Source organism: Nymphaea colorata, chromosome 6, assembly GCF_008831285.2.
Source record: "Nymphaea colorata isolate Beijing-Zhang1983 chromosome 6, ASM883128v2, whole genome shotgun sequence".
Classification (NCBI taxonomy): domain Eukaryota; kingdom Viridiplantae; phylum Streptophyta; class Magnoliopsida; order Nymphaeales; family Nymphaeaceae; genus Nymphaea; species Nymphaea colorata.
Window position 1 is genome coordinate 8,299,249 of NC_045143.1, and position 18,746 is coordinate 8,317,994.

Sequence of the window (18,746 nt, forward strand, 5' to 3'; positions counted from 1 at the left end):
CTCTCTCTCTCTCTCTCTCTCTCTCTCTCTCTCTCTCTCTCTCTCGCTCGCTCTCTCTCTCTCTCTCTCTCTTTGTCTAAACCACCACGAGGGTTTCATCCCTCAATCGTTGAGGGTTTCAACCTCAACGAGGGTTTCAACAACGATTGAGGGTTTCAGAGAAACCCTCATCAACGAGGAGGTTTCTTTGACACCCAAGTTGAGGGATTCAGATAGACCCTCATTGATGAGGGTTCCTCTGAAGCCCTCAACAAGGGGTTTCAGAGAAACCCTCATCGACGAGGATCTCTCGTTCCTCTCTCTCTCTCTCTCTCTGAAGCCCTCAACAGAGAGACCTCGTTGATGAGGGTTTCTCTGAAACCCTCGCTGAAGCCCTGAACAGAGAGACCCTTGTCGAGGATTTCTCTGAAACCCATAGAAGATGGATTTCTCTGTCGATTTCTCTCATGACCTTTTTGTTTTATCTTCATGCAGTTTGGAGGAAGAAGAAAAGGAGGAAGAGGAAAGAAGTGCGGGTTCTTCCCGCGAAATTTCCCATGCGGATCTGTGATCCGTTCAAATCCGAAGTTTTAAGATGATCTTACCCTACAATCCAGCTTCGGATCTCAGATCCGAATATATATAATCAATCACGACTCAAAAGTGCAATGGACATATCTCCTTATTTATGAAAGAAAAAACTGATTTTTGGGAAATATTAATTGTCCTGAGAATAATAACTCTCTTTCATAAGATTCTTTAAGTGCACTAATTCTTGTTTCCAATCTCCTTTCTCTCTCTCACTCTCTCTCATACGGGAGACAAAATTTAGCTCAATGCGATCAAGTTCTAAGGGTTTCATTAGCAGCCTATCTGTGTACGTTAAAATGTATAAAGGTGCAAAAACAAATTTTATTAATGGCAAAGTTAAGTAACTGCTTGTTTGTTTGCTGACAACTAAGTTGAGGACTGTTTGCTACAAGAAATTCAAGGGCGTCATCAATAAACAATCATTTTACACAAAGAATCATCTTCTTAATAATAAGCAAATAAAAAACCAAAGTGAAAACTCATTTTTGAATGAAAAACCTGAACTCCCCCAGGTTTTTGACTCAACCATATAAACAGCTTTTTAAGAGAAACTCCTCCTAGCACACCCAAACAAGCCGAAATTGGCATCTTGAATGAGAAATAATTTGCCTTCAAACTGTCATTTTGGCGTGCATCCAAACGCACCCTTAGACCTTCCGTTTTTATCTTTGTGTGTTTCGTTGCATCTAAGAAAGAGTGCCCATAAATAAAGAGATGAACACAATAATCAAGATTGTCCTGCTAGAAGTCAATATCTAATTACTCATGTTAGGGCAATCTGACAGGCAAAAGTGCGCAAGTTATAATTAATGTTTCCATATAAATCCAACAAAAGTTGACCCGACATTAGCTGTTAGGAGTCACCTTATAATTAATTTTCTCTCGAAAATCAGATTCTTGTGACAGATATTTCACTGGAATCAAATAGTGTTATCAGCCACAGGGTCGCCCTACAATTGCAACTCAAAAGAGTCCGAGGCAACGAACGATGGCCACCACTTAATGGCTCGGAATGAAACAAATGGTCCATTTACAGTGGCAATGCATCGCTTCTTAAATCCAGCTCAATTACTGGCAGTTGGCTCCCCATGTCCATTGTGCTAGTAATTAGGATAAGTTCTTCAAATGAAACCCAAGCATGGATAATCTTATGGGCTTCCACTCTAAACTCGAGCATTCTTCCCTCTCTAAACTCAAGAACGTTCTTCCACGGCCTTGAGATGCACACCTACCGTTTTTATAGTTTTAGTTTCATCCTGCGCAAAAAACGCCTCCAGAGTTTCCATGGTGGCCCACGAGACGACCGACCACCCACCAGAGGTCAAATATATGGCACTTCCGTTTTCTTTTCCATATACAAAAGATGCTAACGTGATAAGTTGAGACATTCTGCTAAAAACCATATCACATGAATCACCTCCATTCTCTTTTCCTCGTCACCCACATGGCAAAAAATGACAACTGAATTTGACTAATATTGCTCGAGATCTTGCAAGTCCCCAAATCAAAAATTCTGCCAGCAATCAAACTTTTCTAACTTCAGCCCAACCCCAGAGGGCATCTCTCTCCTCCCGCGGAGAACCAGAGAACCTCACTGGATCGCCATGAGGTCTACATGCGTTTTCCCAATTGCGGACAACTGCAAGGGAAATAAAGAAGATTCAGTTTCCGTTCTAAAGACCATTACTGGAGTAATACTGATAAAATATCTGGTAGAAATAGCCAAATGGAAGACCAAGAATTTAGAATTCAACACATATGAGCGGACACACAAAAACCTGGCGGTTAATAAGCATGCTCATTCCAAGGGGAGCATTGGTCACCCCATTTACATGATATAGCAGCCATTCGCAGTTCACCAGGCAACAAAATAGCCAGCGCAGCCATTTAAGGCGATTCCTTTCTTTTTCTCTCTTTTCCCCATATAAGCTTAGGGGCAATCCCCACTAGAACAAAGCCCAATAGCAGCATTCAAACAAGAGAAAGCAAGCAAGAACGTAACAGTAATCATGTATGCAAGGAAATTCGAGCACACAAGCAAAAGGTTTCACGCAATCATTTCTAAAGACCAAATTAACCTGTTCCAATTTTATTATATCTCAAAGGCAGTTAATTTACACTTGCCAATGACCAGTCTTCACTATCAACTTAGTTATAGAAAAAATACTTCCCCAGAGGGCCACATACTGCAATGCTTTTTCAGAAGATTTTTTTTTTAAATCTATTGTTTAATTTATCTGTCTAGTCAGGAATAGAATCATTAGATACGACAAAATCACAACTTACATTTCAGATAAAACCTTGCCTATGTTCATATCTGTACGTAAGCTGTCTAAACCAGTCTCATGTGTTACATAGAAACATGGCCAACTGAAGCATCAAATTCAAAGGCTGAACAAACGAAATTAGAAAATTGAGCATTACAAGCATCGTCTTTTAACTTGAAATCTTATGTGCAATGAAGGAAATGACTTTCATAAGATATGCACACGTCACGTCAGAACAAAATGAACAACACTAAACAGGAAAAAGAATTTATATTTACAGACGACTTAAGTTATGGTGACTGTTGGGACTTGCCTTCCAATCACCAAGCTCCATTAAACAATCTAACCTGAAAAATCAATCATAACAAAGTTCAATGAAACGGTAGCATTCAGAAATACTTGCTAAAAAGAACATACATCATGAACTTCTACAAAATTTATAAACACCATGCCTTCTGGCGTTTCTACTTTCCAATTTGCCGCATGAATGTCAATGGGTCACCTAGCTTTTCTTGACCTTCTTGCAAAATCCTGACACGGTGGAATTACCAGAGTAAAAGGATTTCCCAATTCCAATGTTTAAACAACCTCAATTCGTTTGTTCTAGTTTAACCAAGAAACAGAACCTAAACTATTAGAATATGATACAGAAACTAGAAAAATACATGAAATACATGTTCACTTGTGTTAGCCAGACACCCAACTTTCTCTATTTCTTTTTTATTTATCTAGTTCAATTATTAAATAATTGTAGTATATTTGTGTAGATTAGGAATGAAATCTTTGTCAACTCCATCTCTAAGAACTCCAAAGAACAACAGTGTAGAACAACAACCAGTTCTCAATAAACTTCAGTCGTGATACACCCATTTTTTTTAGGAAAAGATAAACCACTTTTATTCAGAAAAAAAATGCAATCCGTATTGAACATTGTTGAAGAATAAATCTCCTGGAATGAGCTCAGTAAATGACCCTTAAGGAGCTCCAGAACCTTGTTGACCAATCCAATTAGTTCTGCAAACCCCACATCCATTTGCAGCATGCAGCCTGATATGATTGACATCCAGAAGATAACAGGATTTTGTGTTTGTGTGTGTTTTGCATCTGTGCATGTCACAAACACCACAAAAGAAGGAAAGAAAACAATACTTCATAAATGGAAGAAAATGACCTACATTTGTAGAGAGTGCCCTTACATTCCAATCAGCTGTCTAGAGGAGAATTACCCCGAGCTGTAAGGACATCTAACTAAACAAATAATGTAGGGCACATTACATAGCCATAACAGACTCGTATTACAAGTGCTCATGTGAGGGTTTTCTGGTGTCCAGATCCCAAAAAGCATAAGAGGATGGGAAAAAAAATCTTTTATCGAGTTGTTCAATGATTACCTCAGATAGCACAAATCACGCTTTCATCAAATTATTTTGTTTCGAAACAGATAGAAAGAGTGACTGATTAATACTGAGAAGGTTAATGAGGTAGATATCGCTAAGAAGGCATATAAACTATTTTTATTATGACAAACATACCCACAAAAGTACCAAGTTACCTGTGGTAGGCTTTCCATATCAAAGAGCCTTTCCTCCAGCTGATCTGCTTTACCCAACTCTAGCGGCTAGCCATTTTCACGCTTAACAAGCCTAGCACCAGTCACCATTATGACAAGATCTCACCACCACCTAACAAACCAGCACCATTTTGATGCCCTAAGGTCCCCTCACTAGGATGTCCCTATACTTTGTGAGTGCAATTGTAGCTCAAGATGCCACCCGAAAGAGACAAATAGATCTATCAGATCCAAAATTGTTGGATGATCCACTTACTACTCTTCTCCTCGTAAGAACAAAAAACTGAGCCGAATTAGGATAAGCATTAGCACATTAACTTAATCTATGCAGCCTTTTAGCAACCTTGCATAGACACATCCTCGTGTCTCAACAACATGCATCCCATAGAAGGCCTTCAGGAAAGACATTCCTCAGGTACTCGCATAAATGGTATATAACCTGTACTAGAAAGCAAAGAATAACCGAGTTGTCATGCACTTATAACAACCTTACTCTGACTGGTTCATACGTGCTTCCAACATCAGTAAGACCCAACCCAGACCACTCCGATGAAGTGGTAGGTCCTTCTACTTGAACAGCCTTACAAAACCAACATACTGCCCCTACCATGGAGACGGCAAACGTCCTTGACAGAGGTTACCAGCTGGTTCGGTGGATGAAACTTGGGCTGAATCACATCTCATCCATAGAAAATGAGCAAAAAGATCCACTTCAACAAATCAAAAGGATTCTTCATGGCAATCTTCCATAGGCTGAGAGCTTGAAAGATGTGATTGTGTCAGTGAATAGCATCAGTAGAGAAGATTCAGCACCCGTAAATTCTCCTTCCCAGAAGATAACCATGTCAAGAATTGGGTATAGTCCCCAGTAACAATCAAATGTGATATGTTCAAAAGCTCTCGTAACTACTGTATACAGCATGTCCAACATGGCACTTGGATGATACCATGATACAGGCCAATGTCCTCTTTTCTGCCATCTTTAAGAACAATTTAAGATCAATCTAGTTCTGATCAAATTAAGACAATGAGTGTCTTTCCAGGAAGTTCCTTAAACTTTTAAGCTTACATTATGTTGACAGTGTACATAGATGTTCAACAGTTTACCCAAGAAAGATCTTTTTGCTGAGTTGCCGAAATTTTGAAGAACCCTGTCCTTTGAAATGCCAGCTCAGTTGGCACATCGAACATGCAGCTCCACAACTAAATGGAAACAGCTTAAAAAAAAACGAAAAGATGTCTAAAGAGAAGAAAACAATCATATTTCAATGATATCTACTCATAAACCACCCGAACAATACGAAACCAGTTGGTTCTGTAGCTCAACAGAGGCATATGCTGAAATAGACATCAAATTTCAAAGACAACACAGCGCCTATATGCCATCAGAACAGAAAGAAAAGAAGCATTCTAGAAATGGAACCGTGGTCATAAAAGTGCTCTACCATACGGCTCCACACTAAAAAATGCACAGAAGCAAAAGAGAGATAAGAAGCCTTTTGAGCAAAGAAATGTTGAACATTTGGTTTTCCCAACTGTCAGTGTGGCTACAGTGATACACATCTTAAGCTCGGAGACAACATAATCCGCAACATGATATTCAAACAAAAGACAGTTCTTATCAAAGTAAAAAATTTTATTTAATGCTATACATGCTTAACATTAGAAGACCAGTCATCTGATATTGATGGAAGCATCAAATGTGCTTGACACTTCACAAGTAGACAAGCATGATGCAATTGGATTAACATGTAACTTGCACAACAAAAATTCAATTGGCTGCAGAAAAACAAGATCTTGCAGGCCTGCCAGCTAAAGCAGAAAGATCGGGAATTGCTGGATGCACGAGGAAGCAATATCACCACTTACGTTATATGCATCCCCAGTCCCTAACAGAATTCTCCATGCTTAAGAAACAGTTCGGCCATAGCAAATAGATGCTATATAGAGATTTTTGGCCCACTTCTCCTGCAAATATTGGAAAAGCAAAAGCGGTTATGACAGATGGGCATCATCAGAAAAGTAAATGACCAGAAATTAAATCTTACCTTAACGTGTGTACTAGGAAATGCCGACGTGCGAAGGGTTTCCTGTGTTTCATCAGTAGGTTTTCTTCGGGGTACACTTAAAACAAAAGCAGCTTGATCCCATGTGGCAGCTGTTGCTGTTATGCGGTAACCACTGTCCCATCTTCGATGTATGCCTTCACTAGGGTACAGAAAATCAAGCTCAACAACCTGAAGAATATAAGCAACATATCAGATTATTCTTAGCCTTAGTTCCCAAAGACACATTGTAGATAAATGATCCTGCATAAAACAAACATACCTGATCTGAAAAACCAGCATTTCGAGACATGACAACTGCCCATCTACTTCCAGCAGTGGCCATGGATGTGACAGAGAAACCTTCCCTCCACTTCTTGTTTATCCATTTGAAAGGAAAGGAATCACTGACCTTGTAAGATTGCTGGGCATATTGTGTACCTGCATGAAAAAGTCCAAAAGGAGAAATCTAAATTAGCCCAAACTCCAAAGAAAGTATGCAAAAGAAAATAGTGTGATAGATAAGCTTAGATTACCTTTTGACATTACCACCAAAGAATTTCCATTATTTGCTCCTGCTATTGCACTAATATAATAATTTTTCTCCCATTGCTCCATGATCCATTCCTTCAAAATGCCAACAAATTTTATATACAATGCATGAGGAACTTAAAATATCCAGTAAAACACAAATAGACATAAATGTGTACCTTGTTAAGAAAAGAGCTAGATAATTCATATACTTGAGAAGAAAAACCAGTTCCAGCATCCATGATAAGGGCCCACAGATTTGTACAAGATGCTACACTACTGATGAATAGCCCATCTTCATTCCCTTTCTCAATGTGCTGTACAAGCCTTGCATCCGCAACGTTGTAGTGATACCTAATGAGACATTTAGAAATGACTCAGTCATCTACAAAATCAAGAAAGATAAGCCACATAAAATATACTTGAAAAGAAATAGAGCATTAACAGATAAAGATACCTCTGCTTCATCGGACGGCGGGCATTGTAAACACTAATCCATTGTGTTGCAGGCATCCCCATCCGGACCTTCTTCTTCGGCTGCTCATCATCTTCTTCGTCAATAGTTAGCCGCCCTCTTTTTTGCCCAACCTGATAGACAAGCTTTATAATATATTATTAGTCATTAGATGATTTGCAAATGGAACATACATAGACATGACAATGACCTTGCAAGCAGATACATAGACACAAAGATACCTTCTGAGCTCCATCTGTATTTATTGGCCTCCCAGCTGGATTTGGACCAATTATTCCATCAAACAAAGAAACATACTTCGCATAGTTAGGTTCCTCATCAAACTTCAAGTTTACCACATATTCAAGAAATTGCCTGAATGGCTGTGGGCAAAAACAGCATAGAGCTTCTGGTGATGTAGCCATCTTCTTCTTACAAACCAAGAAACTTTTATTCTCACCCTACAGATCAGAAAAGCAATAAAATATTAAAATTAGTAAACTAAGAAGCTTACTTCAAGAGATGGTATCAATAGAAGTGTAAACATAAGTAGGAAAGCAACATGTCCTCAGCGTAACATGTATGCTCTTAGAAAGAGCTTCTCAAGCAGACGCAAGAAACTTGTGTCCGAAAATTTCACTTAAAAAGTGTACCATGAATAAGGGCATAAAGCACAAAGCATGAGAATTAGCAAAGAAACATGAATACCTGGTAACCCTGCCAAGGCAAACGACCACGCAAAAGAAAGACAAGTGTATATGCAAGTGATTCCAGGTCATCTCTTCTGCTGCCAGTTCTTCCCAAATGGGCATGCACACTAGCATACCGAACTGTTCCCCTGTAGAGATGCACAAAAATTAAAGAAGTAGCAAACTAACTCATTCAAAATCAAAGTAGAAAAATGAATTGCAGAAAAGCTAATTTACCAAGAAGTTGTACGAATGTATCGCAAAAACCACAAAAAATAACATATTTCACCTCTCTATGGACGAATTTTACCTGAAAACATCTGGTCTTTGGTCATATTCAACATGCTGACCAGTTGAACTGTCGCGCCATCTAGTAGCTGGGATTCAAAAAGATATGTAAGAAAAAAAAAAGACAATTCATTCTACTAAAACAAAGGCACCAACCTTGGTTATAAACACCAAAAGGATTGGCAATTAGCCACTTACCCAATCCAAGATCAACAAGAAACAGCTTTTTCTCCTCAGGAGTCCCAGGAGGGCCAAGAAGGAAATTTTCAGGCTTTACATCCCCATGAACATATCTGCAAAAGCAAGCATGCTCTGATGATGAGCTCAAATATGACGTGAAAACCATATCTTCCACAAGATACAAAACATACAAGGGACACGACAAATTACTTGCTAATGAATTTAACAAAATTAGGAATAAATATGCATAAAAAGAACTGCACACAGATAGATGATCAGACCCTCTAGAGTGCATCTTCTCCAGTATAGAGATCGCCTCTATAGCAATACAAGCTACCATTTCAGTGGACATACTGCACAGAATGGAAAGTTAAGGATAAGGAAGTGAACTACAAGGAATATATATACATGAGTAATGGAACAAAGAGCAAACCAACTAAATACTTACTTATGAGCATTATTGTTCCAAACATCCCACAGACTGGGGCCCAGCATATCCATCACCTATTAATATTTTCCAAAGATAAATTAGCATAGTAACCATATAATGGGCATTACCTTATAATATGCATATTTAGATACACAGAGGGTGGTGACCACATACCATGACATAGTAATCTCCCTGACGGCCTTTATAGTGAACCCGAGGAACGCCATGACTGCCACCAAGTGCACTACAAAAACAAGGAAGATAAAGATATAGTGAAACAACAAAGAAAACATGCCTAAAGTCTTAACAATTATCGGGAATGATGCAGAGAAGACATACACAAACAACTTACTTGTAGACTTGCCACTCATAAGGAGGCCCGTAGTTACAACCTTTACTACTTCTGTGTTCGAATTTGAGAGCCACCTATAGTAACAGCAACAAGGAAAATCAAACGAAGTATATAAATTCAGTATTCGACCAATAAATATGCATCTAATAATGCATGGAGGAACCGTCATACAAATGTCTTACCTCGATGGCACCAGAACCAGTTGCCCCACTCGAATTTGGAGTAGATACACGGCGACCAACATAAACTTGTCCAAAACCTCCTTTCCCTAACTTCCTTTCAATTCTATATACTGGCGAACCGCCAACCTGGACCTGAGATAGGATAACAAAGAGCTTCATTTTATCATCAGCCATCTTACTCGAGTAAATTAGAAAAAAAAATGCACCGAAAAGTTTTTAACAGTCCGACGTGATGGATTCTGACACGATCTCACAACCGATGTCATAACCACACACTCCTATAGAAACGACTAAACAAGAAAGCAGCCATTCTGAGAGTCTTCTAGTTCTAGTAACCATGAGCATAAACCAGAGATAAACTAGACCTCATACATGTTCAAGGATGCATAAAAGCCATAGCGTTGCCCCAAACAGTTTTCAAGTTTATAGAGGCCATCAAAAAAGGACAATAATCCAAAGTACTAACAGCAATCCTAAAATCATAACATGAGAAACTTGAGCATTAAAATAAAGGCAACATCAATAAGCAACGACTAAGAAACCGCCTTCAGCCCTTAACAAGATTTTCAGAACAGACTGGTTTCTAGAATACAAAACAATGCACATAATCTTCTTCGTAAAGACGTGGGAAAAAATCCCAAAAAATCATAGCCTTCAGATGACTAGCTAAGAGGCCATTCACCACCAACAACTAAAGAATTGAATGAAGAAATGCATAAAAGCCAAAACGAAAGACATTCTCAAGCGACACAAACAGGGAAAAGAAAAAAGGCCGCAAATAACCATCAAAAAAGGGCTTATGTACATTTCCCCCTGCGAAAAAAAAAAACAAAAAGAAAACAAAATCGGAAGCTAAATAGAAGAACCACCAAGCCTAACCTTCTCAGGAAGGGGTGCCGTGCTTCCCTCATCTTCTGCAGCAGGAACCTTATCTGCGCTTCTCCCGCCGCTGTCGTAATCCTCCATTTTGGCTTCCTCAACCAATTCTTTCCCTTTGTTCTCGAGACCCAAGTTCTCCCCCCGATCGCTGTTCTCCAGAACCTCTCTTTCCCCACTCCCCCCTGCTGCTGCTCCTCCGCCCCTTGCTGCTCCTGATCTCAACCTCGCACCGGCTCCATTGTTCTTCCCTCCTCGTCTCCTTCCTCCTCCCCCGCCTCCGGCCGCCTTCCCGTTCAAATCCGCGCGTGGCTGTGCACGGCCCTTGCGCACTCCACTGCGCAGAACCGGCATCGTTCACCCATCCAATCTCATCCTTCTCAGAACCCTCTCTCTCTCTCCCTCTCTCTCGCTGACGATCGCCCGCGCTCTCCTCCCGCGCCAAGCGGTAAGAAAGAAACACCAAAAATAAGGAAGCACCGGCCCGAAGAACCTTTCCCAGCCGGCTTCCCGCCCCTCGTCGAAGAACCCGCCGCCGATCGGCACCGAATCCCCTCGAACCTCGCACCCAGTAACTCAGAAACCCACGGGACCAGCCGCGCGCCGATCGCTGCCCAGAACTTTAGCACCTTTCGCCGAGACCCTGATCGGCCGGATGATCGCCGGAAAATTCGTGCGAGGGGGGAGGATAACGGTGTCGACGACGACAACAGGGCAAAGGGCTTGGCTTGGCTTTGCTCATGCAGCTTCCGCAGACGGACACGTTTAAATTGCCCACGACCATTCCTTTTAGCCTTATACCCGGCCGTACATTCCACATACCCTCCTCGCATACGCAAGACAATCCTCCGCCGTCCGATCGACGAGATGAACGACCAGCAATACAAGTCTCCTCAAAAGGGGCGCGCACATTCCCTACTTCCCGACTGAACTCTACGTATTCCCTCCGTATGGACCGGAGAAATAAAACTGAATCCTCACCGTTCATTGAATCCACATCTGACGGTCTAGATCGACTCGTACCGCGCATCGAGCGCCTACAGATTTCCCTTTTTTTTTAATTCTTTTTTATTGTTAGCAAAAACAGGGAAGGTTTAAAAATGAAAACCCTAGCTCTTGATAGCTTACCTGGCATTCCCCGATGGACGAAAATGCCCTCGCAGCTCCCAAACGAGAGAGTTGGTTGCGTGAGCGTCGTGCCCACATATCTTGGGTAGGGCCGTGATGTCGATTGTGGATCCCGGCGATCCTGTGGACGGATTTGGGCCACGTATGCTCTCCCAGGCCACTGCTGTATTAACCTAGTAGCTAATATATCGGCTGATAGCTTTAAGGAGGTGAAAATCACGATAATCTTGCTTTAAAAAAAAAAACGTTCCTATTGCCAGCACAGGGATCTGTTTGGCATTTTCTTTAACAAAATCTCATAAAGAAATTACAGTTTTGTTTTTAATGTGAGAAATTCGCTGCGTCACGAGATTTACTATTTTCGCTTTTTGGTCTCCACAGAACATTCGATTTGTTTTTCCTAAAAACTTTCAAACGTGGAAAAGTTATCCTTCTTTGCTGGCATCGGACCACGCTTTGAGAAAACTTGTAACCATGATTTATGATTTTAGTGTGTTGCATGGTGCATATGTCTGCTCTCTCAAGACATCTTATCCGGTAAATCAAACATGACCTCGGAATTGAAGAAAGGCATCATTTGGATAATCAAGGAAAAGTTTTATGTTGGCATGTTCCAATGAGTTGGTTTCTATCCTAATAAAGTAGTTCTTTATTATATTAAGTGCAAGCATGTTGGGTCAAGACCTTTTCTGTCAAGATTTTAATAAGTGTTTTGACACTGAAGTGACAAATTGTAAAGTTGAGATTAGTTTGAGGGTCTCAAACTGAGACCTGTAATATCTTTTATTAGAAGCAGAAACGTTAGAACCTCAATAAAGAACCACTTGCTTTTATTCTTGGTCTTCTCACTTTGCATATGTAGGTCTCCAAACACTTGGTATAATGCTTCAAAAGTTTAGTCTTGTATTGAAGATTGTGAGAGATCTTCAAATATTCATAAAGAGGGTCATTAATGAGATGATTATCCTGGTTTCTAACTTCTTAAGGTTGGAGCCGAAACTACTAGGGGGCGTGTTGGATCTGCCGAACCAGGGGCCTGAGCCTAGGAGTGGGTCGGGTTGTTATACTTGAGGTGAAGTTTGATGGCTTTCATTATTTATCTGTGCCCCACATAGTACATTTGGTCAGCTTGAGTGGCAGTTGTAACATGTAAGTTTGATTTCAGTAGGTACTATTCCTTTATATTGCAAATGCTAGTATTTGCAATACTTGACCACTCAGATCTTAAAGCAACTATAGACCCTCGAGGGCAAGGGGAAGGATGACAGCTTCAGCCTCTCACTCAAGCAATGGGCTCCCTCCCACTCTCCTAAAGTTAGTTATCTATGATAAATCCCAAATTTTCTTCTCATGAGATGGTAGAATTTAAAGAAAAGGAACTGATTTCCAGTGTTGGCCATCTTAAAAAGAAACTACAAAAAATACTCTTGAGTGGACTATAGTTTCACTATTAGATTGTTGATTGTTGATTGATGTTACCAAAAGATTCATTTTTGTTTGAAGATAGCCCTAAGATATTGAAGTGTCTCCCCTTTTCACTGCTCCCAATGTTCATGGCTGCTTTCAAACCTAGGTGGAAAGCGGGACTAGGTTTTCACTAGTTTGCCAGACTGACCAGCTATGCTATGCCCCCCGAGTAAAGATTCATTTTACGTTTGGGTTGAGAGGATTTACTTCACTAACTACAAAAACTGCTTCATGGTTGCTTCCAGAACAAGGGGAATGTTCATCAAATCACCTTGCTCTAGCAAGCTAACCAAGGTAAGAACAACTTGATTCTTTGATCCCCTTGTGACATCCACCCACAATGGTTTGGTTCCTCATCTTCTTTGAAAATCATCAAGGCAAAGCATAGAGAGAGATGATTCTTGCAAATTATGCTAAGGGTTACCTAACTTCGGTCCTTCATGTTAATGTCTCAAGGAAATGCAATTCTTCAAAATTTGAAACAAAATATTTTAAGCCATTGTTTACTTATCATTTTGGTAGTCTAGGCAATGTCTTAGTTTTCTTAGCAGTCGACTATCAATAACTATTGCACTTGGAGTTAGGAATGTACAATGAGTACGTGGAGTTCAAGCTCGGCCAGCACAAGCTCAATTCAAATCACATATTGCTTTGTTTGAATTCGGCTCGAGCTTGAGTCGAGCTTTCCAAGGCCAGCTCGAACTCAAGTCGGTAAACAGAGTCCGAGCTCCAACTCGACTCATTTAAGCTTGTATCATTTGATTCATATTTCTTTTCCTTAAATGAAAATGAGAACCACACAAAGGGCATTGAAATTCATCAAAAATTATTGACATGGCCTTGAAGATTAACAAACAAGGGAGACACAAGTCGAGTCGAGTTTAAATGGATTGAGCTCATGTAACTCGAACTTGACTCATTTATAAGTCGAGTTCTAAGTCGAGCTTACATGTGTATGTTTGAGTCGAGCCTCAACTTGTTGTACATCCCTACTTCGAGTAGAGTCTTGAGAATGTCTCTAAGAAGTGAAATTGGGTTTATGTTGGCTATGTTGCCGAAAACAAAGAAGGATCATTTAATCGTCAACTGAATTTGGGTACACTATAATAATAACATGGTAACCATTTTGGATTTTAAATTCATTGCTAGTAGTACAGTCTACACTGCCACCAATGATGTATATGGAGATACCTACAAGATCATAAACTCATGCTACATTTGTTTGTCATGGAGCCAAGATCTATAGAGACCTAAGATCACTACAGATCTCAACTCCATGATTTTTAACAAGCAACAATACTCATATGAGATCTCCTTGAGTATGAGACAAACATATCATCAAAGTGTAGCACTACAAATACAAAGTTTTATTTATCATCTTCATCAATAAAAAATGTTTGTCACATCACATTTTTTCAAAATGCAGTCCTTGTGGGTAGATCCTATTTTCAAATATTAATGAAAAAATATGGTTCAATGGAGGAGCATTTCTTGATAAAATTCCAAGGAAAAGAGCTATTCACTTGTCAATAGGCTTAAATAAATATCAATAGTCACTTAACGGGCCTGAAGAAACCTTCTTAGAAACTTATTCTAGAAAAAAAGGGACGACAATGTTTTTCATGAAGAAATTTTTCATTATTTGATGTGAGGAAAACAATTCTTAAAAAGTTTTATGTTGCTTGATAAAATAAGATGAAAATTGTTGCTGAAATAAATGTTATCACTGATTTAAAAAGTTATATTTAACTTAAAAAATGGAGTTTTCTTGCTGCCAACAAAATGGTTTTTTTTTCAATGAAAAGCACACAATCAATTCATAATTTTAGATAATTAGAAATTACAACTACTTTATTTTGACTCTCTTGCCACTAACATGAGAAAAAAAGTAATGGAATAAACCATGACAAAAGTAGTGCCTTAAAGAGAATATTTTTTACAAAAGGATGGAAATCATCTTTCCAAATAAAAAACAAAACAAAAGATAACCAAGTCACACTCCCTAAAGAATGCATCCATTGAACACAAATGTCGACACCTTAATCTTGAAGTGGCTCAAACATTTCTGTTTCAATCAGATTTACCTACAAAGTTTTGGGGTGAATGTGTTCTATCATTGCTTAATCAATTGAACACCAACACCTAAACTTGATGGAAAATGCTTTTGGAAAATTTGTTACCATAAAAGGGCATCCAATGAGATTTTTTTCCTGTTAACTATATTGTCCAGTTGTTATCTTTTCTTTGCGTATCTAGAGAGATAAGGGGCACATATAAGTCATCAAATTTTTACTATTAGAGATGTGATCCCTCGTGAAAATGTGTTTTGGTTATAATTTTGTCAAATAAAATGAAGATGTAATCATTATGACCTATGTTTATAGTTCATGTTGATGTTCAAAAACTATTGCAATGTCTCGTTTTGTATAAGAAATATTACCATCAAAGTCTACCAATGGAACTCCTTACCCATATTGTCCTTTGGAGGTGATCTCAGAGGGTTAACTCGACCAAGGAAGCCCAACTAGTGGTTAAATGATTTCCATTGGCTATTAATCAATTCTTCACTAAGTTCAGGTTTAACTTTAACACAAGTTTCCAAGATGTGTATTCTTTTGTATTATCAAGGTTTGTCTCTTTCAACAAATTTTCAAGTAAATGTTTTTGCTTTCTAGCCTCCATTACTTCTACCTATCAAATCAATGCTCTCAAACAAATGATTTAACCCAAAAGTGAACTAGAGGCCTTGCAAGAAAACAAGACATGGTCCCACCTCACATGATCGTGAAAACTATTGGTCGTAAGTGGAAATACAAAGTGAAATATCAATTTGATGAGCCCATTGAAAGACACAAAGTGAGGCTTGTTCCTAAAGGATATTCACATCAAGAGCTGTTAGATTATAATGAGACATTTGCTTCACTTGCTAAAGTGGTTAAGGTAAGTATTCTATTTATGGTGGCCGCTACCTCAAATTGGTGTTCTTTATCAAATTGATGTGTTAAGTACATTTCTTCCTAGAAATTTACATGAGAATGTTTATCTGCATATTCCTCCCAGATATGCCAAAAATGAATAGAATGATGCTTGTAAATTACATAAACTATTCTATGGCTTGAAACACATAATTACACTGAAATAGTTACACAAATCCTTTGGTATTCTTGAAAAAGACAACTTTAAGCAATCCAAAATAAATATTTTTTTTTTAAATTTTGTTCAAGATTGATTATATCTTCATGGCTAGTTTAGATTATGTGGATAATCCAATTGTTTTTGGCAAAAATCTAAGTGCAAATAATAAATTGAAGATAGTCTTCTTAAAATAGTTTTACATGAGAAGCCTAGGTGTTCTGAGGTATTCTTTTGGTATCAAGATTTCTTGCACAAATAAAAGAATACATATTGTTCCTTCTTTATTTTTGTGCAAGTCATATCTTTATAGTTATTTTAGCCCATGTGGATGATCTAATTAATTCTAGAAGCAACCCAAGTGAAATTAATATTTTGAAGACATACTTCTTAAAATGTTTTAGATGAGAGATCTAGGTGTTTTAAGGTTCATTGTTCAAATAAAGGAATGTATCCTTCTTTACAAAAATGTAGTTCAGATATCATGAATGAGGCAAAACTTCTTAAGGTCAAACTCATTGATTTTCCTTGAGGGGCCGTTTGATAGCATGGAATTATGGAATTGGAAATATATTTCTGAAAATATATTTCCTGGAAAAAGGGAATGAGAAAATATTTCCGATTCCCATTTTGATGAGTGTTTGATAACTAAGAAATATATTTCCAGAAACATATTTCTGTGTTTGATTTTTAAGAAACATATTTCCAGATTTCCAGAAATATATTTCTTAGTTTGATATCATAAACTTATTTCCAGAATTTGTGTAAATAGAACACAGACTAAAGGCTTCCACCGTTCAACTAGAACAACCCGACAACATTTTCCAAGTGAAACGAGATGTCTCTACTTACGTTCTAGACGAAAGAATATGCTCAAGAAACAAGGTCGACAAACTTAAAAGCTGCAACTTTATGAATAACTGTATGCTTGGAGGCCATCCTGCTTTGGTTTATGCAGAAAGAAATGTTCATAAAATGCTTGTTCTGTTCTTCCAAGATTTCCGAACCCTCAACCTGCAATGCAGAAACTATGATATACTTCACCAAGTCTAAAGCTATATACTCAAAACTGCACCATTGAGTGCATAACTGAGAATAAAGTGCTTGAAATTTTATAGCTACATCATCTTAGGAACTCACCCTCTGCTAGGACTTAGAAGCATCACAAAAGCTCATATTTGAGGGGAAACAATGAAATCTAAACATGGGGAAAATTTTTCTCAGTGAACTGCCGTGAATCCCAGTAGGGTTCTGACACCATATCATACACCGATATGTGTCCAAATCATACCTTCATCCACCTACAACATCTTCCAATAAGCATTGCTTGGTAATTCACATAAGTTCCTAGGCTTTATGTTGCCAGCAATTTATAATATCCATGAATGCCAGTAGGGATCACTTTTGATCTGTTCCTTAGTAGGTCAAGGCTCTGAACAAAGGCCTAATAATTATGGATATTCATGCATGGTCTCACATAGGAAACACATGCATTTTGAAATACAAGTAACACAACAGGTGGATAGGAATTTCAAGAACAGAAAGGAAGTAGTATTTAATGTTTGGAGGTCAGTGCCAAGTAGGTGGCATTACATCTTTTAAGACAGGAAAATGATGAGGAAGCTATACTCCATTATCTACATGCACTGAATCATCACTAATCAAGTAAATGAAACGATTGTCACAAGTTGCTAAAACCTAAAGAGGTAATATAGTTATCATCTTCTTGTTGCCAGATTAATTCTTGTTCTAACAGAAGTAGCTTGCTTGTTCATGAAGATCCCATAGGCCATAACACTAAAAAAACACATAATTAAAGATGTCACTTATTTCTGTAGTCAGTTTTAGTGGAACAACAACAGTTTGAGAAATTGTAGAAATGCTATGCAAATGACATGATGAAAACCAAAGCAAGGAAGGCTAGATCCAGACATAGGAAAAATGGGTAGAGTACGCTAGTTATCTGCATAGCACGATGTTCATCATGGCAACCAAAAAGAGAGAAGAAAGACCTGTATGTGTAAATTAGATCCAATATTTATAAAGTAATATCTGTTTGCAGGGGAATGAAAAAAAAAATACACACAAGTATTCTGCGGAACAGAAATTTCTTGTAGCACACAAGGTAGTAGATCTGTAGGAATCATCATTAAATAACTGTGGTAACCGATCATGGTTGTAGTAGTTCCAAGGAACCAATTGGTTCACATACCACAAACTACACCTCCAAAACCACATGGGAAGGCATGGCAGTACTTGAGATTCTACGCAGTTTGCCAAATGGACCACAAAACCAAAGAGGTCAAGCAAAAAACATCTCACAGTTCTGGTGCATTTCTGTATAGTACAGAAAATATCTTCAGTCCTGTTCAAACGACATCAGTTATAGCTACTAGAAATACAAACAGGAAATAGGAGTTGACTGAAAAACTGCAACCAATTAAATATATATTCTGAAAGAAAATAATACAGTTAAAGTAGTGCTGGACGGGAGCCCTTCCAACGATCTGTTGAACTGTAAGACGATATATAATTATCTCGTAACAAGTTGAGAAATGCACTAATTTTTAGACCCGATGAGAAGT

General features: G+C 38.5%; 1 protein-coding gene across 8 annotated transcripts; it reads right to left on the bottom strand.

Annotated features, from left to right (window-relative positions):
• Positions 1-1,349: 1,349 nt before the first annotated feature.
• LOC116256735 (casein kinase 1-like protein HD16) lies at positions 1,350-11,196 on the bottom strand. Of its 8 annotated transcripts, XR_007573755.1 has the most exons (20): positions 10,438-11,196; positions 9,559-9,690; positions 9,377-9,450; positions 9,199-9,268; positions 9,043-9,098; positions 8,876-8,947; positions 8,613-8,707; positions 8,437-8,503; positions 8,146-8,275; positions 7,680-7,898; positions 7,441-7,583; positions 7,163-7,337; positions 6,989-7,079; positions 6,736-6,893; positions 6,456-6,644; positions 6,277-6,375; positions 4,390-5,160; positions 3,255-3,368; positions 3,116-3,184; positions 1,350-2,209 (listed from the first exon to the last, which is right to left on the bottom strand). XR_007573755.1 is itself a non-coding variant. In XM_031633198.2 (17 exons), exons 1-16 carry the CDS (start codon positions 10,786-10,788, stop codon positions 6,316-6,318), a joined length of 2,082 nt encoding a protein of 693 aa, XP_031489058.1. In that variant the 5' UTR covers positions 10,789-11,195; the 3' UTR covers positions 1,350-2,209; positions 6,277-6,315. The 8 variants fall into 8 exon arrangements, 3 of the variants coding, with proteins under 3 accessions (XP_031489058.1, XP_031489059.1, XP_031489056.1); XR_004173189.2 differs by lacking the exon at positions 4,390-5,160 and having other exon boundaries at positions 3,290-3,368; XR_007573756.1 differs by lacking the exon at positions 3,255-3,368.
• Between the last annotated feature and the right edge of the window lie 7,550 nt (positions 11,197-18,746).